The 6,000-nt window shown below is 45.2% G+C and overlaps 1 protein-coding gene across 3 annotated transcripts in view; it reads right to left on the bottom strand.

Moving 5' to 3' along the window:
* Positions 1-2,006: 2,006 nt before the first annotated feature.
* FAF1 (Fas associated factor 1) overlaps positions 2,007-6,000 on the bottom strand; it is a 447,925-nt gene continuing 443,931 nt past the window's right edge. For 2 of the 3 annotated variants that reach the window (XM_036255377.1, XM_036255376.1), the window contains exon 19: positions 2,029-2,289. In XM_036255377.1, the coding sequence (XP_036111270.1) occupies positions 2,206-2,289 (84 nt within the window). In that variant the 3' untranslated portion in view covers positions 2,029-2,205. Of the gene's footprint in view, positions 2,290-6,000 lie in introns of all 3 variants that reach the window. The other variant, XM_036255373.1, reaches the window with a different exon arrangement.

Raw genomic sequence — 6,000 nt, 5'->3', positions numbered from 1 at the left:
TTAATGTTTTTGTAGTTATTTTAATGTGTTTGTAAGAAAAGGCATAAAACTGCTTTTGCCTCCTGTTCTGGAGCTCAGGAGACCAGAATGACACGAGTAAACAGTGAAAATTAGTTGAAGTCTTTCCCAGCGATGGGGCCTGTAGGAAAGGATTTCATGGGACTGAGCAAGGAAAACCTTCCAAGAAAAGGTTGAAAAAGGATGTGTAAACTCCATACACATTCAAGTAGCATTTAATAACTTTTATGAAATCAGTTTCAGAGTAAAGTCTATATTATTGGAATACAGAAGTGAAGATGATGGGGAAGAACAATATGATGATGTCAAACCCAAATCAGATGGAACAGGTTAAACATGAAAGTGAATTCAGAGTCCCATCCCTCCAACCCCCACCCACACCCTTGCTGCTGTTCCTGAGTATGGCCTGAGTTCAGGGCTGCAGCTTCTCCATGGCAACTACAGAGCAAGGTCTACCTGGAAACAGAAGGGCTGGGGCCCTGGTGCATCTGTAGCATTGGGGCCACGAGGCTAAGAAGGTGGAGTGGAGCTGGAGAGGAAGTGCTCAGACTGAACCGCCCCGCAGTGGGCCTCTTCCTTTCAGTCTCCCTGGAGAGAACTCTGGGGCCCGAGAAGGCCTGTACCTAGGCAGACGCAGCACTAGTCTGCTAGGAACACATCTCTTTTTAAGAGAGTGAGGGAGGCCCCTGGTTGGAGCAACAGAGAAAAGACAGAGATGGAATTTTCTGGGCCAACGCCCACTTCTGGGCAGAGGGAGAATGACCAGGTATATCTCAGGCTTCAATTAGAGTCTTCTGATAACCCCTTGGCTTGGGCCAGAGGGAAAAACCCAGCAATGAGACTCTCTTTTGGACAAGTACAAAATGTCAGATCAGGACCCCAACCCCTAGGATAGAGACCACAGGTGACACAAAACAGAAACATTCCAAGACTGAAAAGAAATCATTGTTGGTGAAGGTACAAACAGTGAACTGAAGTCTGGACCCCACATTCATAGATTAACAAAAATCCACATATACTGAATCATCCCCAAATTATTATATGTGGGTTTAGGTAACACATGTCTTCTGAGCTGAGCCCCTAAGTTTGCTTTTAAATATAGGAAATCAGAATTTTCAGCCATTGAATGAAATCCCTTTCATTTAAGATGTGAGCCCAATATCTAATATTAAAACATTAAAAGAATAGAAAGTGGAGCAAATTCTTCATTACAGCTGGGCTCAGAGTCCAAGGGGCGGCTGATCAGATTTTGGTGATAGACAAGGGGCTTAAAACACCAAGTGACGAGGTCCAGATTAGTGAAGGAAAGAGGTAAAGAAAAGCAAGAGGGAATTGTGTTCACTGTACACTAAAGGACCAGCAGCCTGGGAGCTGGTATCTGTGAGGTTCCAAGTGCCCAAACGCAAACCTAACAGCAGCCTCCTGTAGCTGGGCCAGATACCAAAACCCTGGTACTGGTCCTTCTCACACTATCTCAGCGTTCACATTGCACACTTCAACAGTTTCCCATGCTGCAATGGAACAGCAAATACCTCCTAGATGGAACTTGGAGACCCAAGGCAGCAGCAGTAAATAAATATCTTGCATATATGTCAAATGCAGCCCTCAAACACACCCTTACATTGTAGTAAAAGAGGTCAGAAAGTACCATCAAAAATGATATGCATTTCCCCCTACAATAATGTTTCATCTTCCAGGCCAAGAAGTTCCATTTGACCCCATCTCTTAAAATTAGGCGACAAAGTAGAAATCCAGTTATGAAAATAAAAAGGCAGAGTTGTGTGAGCCTGGCTCAATGAGACATCAAATATACAGCATCCTGATGTCCTAGGACAGAACTGTCCTAGACACTGTGGGGAGTGAAGGGGCACCAGAGAGGTATAAATTCTACTCTGTGATCACGCACACTTGAACAGTGCACCAGTCATTGAACAAGGGCGAGGTGAAGGGAGAGGGAGGGTGGCAGAGTTGTAATTCTCTGTAATGAGGGTTGGGAACATATACTCGTGAATGGGACATTTTAAGTAGCTATGTTTATTATTACTTTTTTCCAGCAATCTTGCAAGAGGCAGAAGTGTGACACTGAATTCAGTGAGACGAGCGTGTAGGTGGGTTGGCAAAGAGCCCTTCTCTTGATGCAGGCCTCCGGCTTGTCAAGGAGTGGCTGGTTCTACCGCTGGGCCGTGTTTACTCTTTCGCTTCAAGAAAAAGGGTTTCTTGAGGGAACAACTTTACTTCCAATAATGATTTATTTGGGTCCAGCTGAGTTATCTAAAAAGAAAGAAAGCACATATTCAAAAGACTGGCACAAGCACCCTTCTCTCCATGCGACATTCAGATCCTCTCCATGCACACTGCTCCTGAGCCTATATGCACTGGCATAAATGTTTTCACAGCTGTTACCTTATTTGATCCTCAAAACAGCCCTGTGAAGTAGGTGTTGTTATTCCCATTTTACAAGTGAGGAAACCAGGGCTCGGAGAGGTCAAGTCTCATTATTAGTGGAAGAACTTGCATTTGACCTCAGGGCACAGGTTCGGAAGACTGGACTTCTTCCTGGGCAGGTGAAGATTCCTCGCCTCTTGTACAGCTCAGCTTGGCCAACAGAACTGGAGGCCGTTAGGAAAGGATGCTGGTTAAACGACCAAGTGGCATCCTGGGGACCTCTCCTTGGTTAACTCCTGACAGCAGGGAGGGCCTTTTCTGCTTGGTGGAATAAGGACTAAGCCTTTGGGACTGATCATCCTGCTGAACCTACCTGTAATAAATTTCAGAACACCCACTCCACCACACCCATGTATGAGTATCTCCCTTACCGAAAACAGACTCCTTAGAGAGGCATATCACAATCTCCTTGTGTGTGTGTTTAGTTTGAAAAAAATGAGTCAATGTCATAACATGTCTATATTTTAGAAATAAAAAAACAGTATTTTATAATGTGAACTATAAAGTAAAGCTAGACAAAATCTTCTTGGCTCAGTTGGGATGTGCTAATCATACAGGAATCCTAAATTAGGGTTATAACCTCCAGACCAGGGGAAGAGATGGGGCATGGATGTTTTCTGAATCGGAGAGAGAAACAAAAATTTTCTGTTAAACAAAAGGGATCATGAATTTTAAAACGCTGAGAAATACTGGCTTAGTGGAAAAGGTAATGGGTTTTGGAACCAGAAAGATTCTGGTTTAAATCACAGCTGTGTTGGCTATTAGCTTTGTGGCTTTGGAGTTAGTATCAATCTTGCAGGACTGATATGAGGATTAAATGAGAAAAAATATATAATTAGCACAGTATCCGGCCCAGAGCCGGTATTCAGTGATGGCTGCCGTATGTGTGAGCAACCGTGAGGATGGACACAGATAAACGGGCAGCTATAAGTGTGCGTGATGAGAGGCTGGACACCGTGCTCTGTCAGGTACAGGAGCTCCGGGCCCGTGGGCAGAGGCTGCAGCACCCGAGGCAGGCAATCTTGTCCTCTGCTCAACTCAAGCCACACCTAATAAGACAGCTCCGCTGTCTTCTCCTAGCCCACTGGGAGGGGGTCCTGGAGGGATATCTCAGGATGGTGAGCTGAAGGAGCAACACTATCTTCAGCTATATCCAGATGAAAACTTGGTGTGCCCAGGAGGGCCATTAAGGAGACACCTCAGCCTCTAGGATCCTCTCTGCTTACAAAGAATGCAGAGCAAAGCTGCTCTACTGGTATCTCTTGGGCTCCGGGTACACGGGCAAGCAAGGTGGCGGGGAGGGCCCAGCCTGCTGTCGGTCTTCCAATGCACTGGGGTAAGCTGCTGGCAAATGTTTACCCACTTCCACAATTAATGTACATCACTGCGCTGGCTTCTGTCAACAGACAGAGCAATGCTGCCTCTGCTTCCGACTCATTGGCATTTTCTGCCCAGCTGCTTCCGCTACTGTTCTTAATTAACATGCCAGAGCTCTTCAAGCACCTTCTACTTTGTTATTTGTAGTTTGTAAATGTGATGTTTGCTTGGAGAAACCATAATCATAATAGTGCCAGAGTTATGCATACTGGAGAAAGATGCTACAAAGCAAAAGAGGCTGGGAGGCTAGAGCCTCAGGCCTGGCTTGTCAACATGCAACGTTAGAGGTTCAGAAAACACACCCAGCTTTTACATCAGAAAACTGTGTCCAGAAAAAGTTAAGTGACTTTCTTTGTCACTTTAAGTAGGAGAGCTGAGACGTGAGGAGGGGAAACTAAAATTTCTTGAACCTCTATTACATGGCAGACACTCTAAGTATGTTATTCCATTGAATCCCTAGAACAACTATGTAGGGTAGGTGGAGATGACAAAACCAAGGTTCAAAATGGTTGCCACTTATTTAAGGCCACCTGGACAGAAGGGTCTTACTATATAGCCCAGTGGTTAAAGAGTGAGGCAAACCTTGAGGCAAATCCCAGCTCTGCCATTTACTACCTATATGACCTTGAGGTTATACAACCAGAGAGGCGCAGTTTTCTCATGTATGATGAGAATAATCAGTTTCTCCTTCAGAGGCTATTGTGATAGTTGACTGGAATAATGTTGGTGAAGCCGCTGGCACAGCGCCGAGTCAGTAAGCGCTCAGTGGGGGTAGCCATGATGAGCTGGAGTGTTGCCTTGGGTCAAGGACCTGGTCTGTCTAACCTCAATGCTGGAGCTCTTTCTCCAAAACCTCCTGCAGCTCAGGTCTGTACCAGGTTGCCTTTCTTATTTCTACTCCAGAGCCCAGCGGAAGTAGATACCTGTTCCCTGAGGTATCACCCTGTCAAGGTGCTTATCACCCTCCTATGGCTGCAGTGGGCTGGGCCACAACGGACTGCATCACAGCAAACATGGCTGTGTTGGGGCTGCTTGACCTAGTGCCCCAGATCATAAGCAATTTTTTTTTCTCTGAATTTCAGACAGGAATTTCAAAGTGAACAGGACAATCCTGTTTTCATTCTCATTTGCCTGTTGTGGACAGAGACTGTGGGGAATCTAGGGGGATGTAGGCCACCATGCTTCATTCCAGCAAAACAGTGGCCGTGCTGTGAAATCATGCTCCAGGACAACATGCCAGGAGGGAGCTCTGAGCAGGGAAGAGCCTAAAAACCACGCTCCTGGGAAAGAGCGGAAGAGTAGATGTGTCCCTGGAGAGGGGCACTGAGAAGTGGTGGCTGTGCTGCCAGAGGGCAGGCAGGGGGCTGTGCCAGCCCCCTTTGAGTATCCGAAGGACTGACAAGTTAGAGCAAATGTGTTCTGTGGAGCTCCAGGGGCTACAGCTGGGATCAGTGAGGTAAAATAGCAAAGAAATAAAACTCAGCTGGTCAGAAGGAACTTAACAGAGCAGAGCTGCTGGAGTGGCTACCACTGCTTCTCTTTCTTTTACCTTTTCCCCTCCTTTTGTTCTTTATTTTCTTCTTGTTCATCATCATCACAACAGCAGCTATCATTTACTGAGTGCCTACCATGTAGCTGAAACCATGCTAACCACTTATATATAGTACCTTAACCAGTCCTGAAAACACCCAGTGAAGTAGGTATTATTATTATCATTTTACAGTCAAAGATACCATGGCTTATCTCGCCCAAGGCTGCAGATAGAATCAAGTTTCAAACGCAAGTCTGTCTGACTCCAAAGCGTATGTATGATAATCAGAAGCTTCTGGCCATCATGTTAACAGGCTGTAGGGCAATGTAGGTGCAGGGAGTGTAGAGGTGAGTGTATTTTCCAGTGTCCCTACAAACATTCAAATAGTGGCTATTTGAAGAACACGATGATGATAATAGCTAACATTTATTGAGCATTTACTTTGTTTCTGGCATATTCCAAGCAATTTACATGTTAAAAATAATCTAATTTTCATAATAACCTTCTGGGGTAGGTTATCTGGGATACATACTATTATTATTCTCATTTTACAGATGAAGAAACTGAGCCATGGAACAAGACTAAGTAACCTGCTCAAGGTCTCAAAGCTATTAAAAAAGAGCAGAGCC

This window comes from Molossus molossus, unplaced genomic scaffold (assembly GCF_014108415.1).
Source record: "Molossus molossus isolate mMolMol1 unplaced genomic scaffold, mMolMol1.p scaffold_m16_p_12, whole genome shotgun sequence".
NCBI classification, from domain to species: domain Eukaryota; kingdom Metazoa; phylum Chordata; class Mammalia; order Chiroptera; family Molossidae; genus Molossus; species Molossus molossus.
Note: the sequence above shows the minus strand (reverse complement) of the source record. Positions and strands in the feature narration are given on the sequence as shown.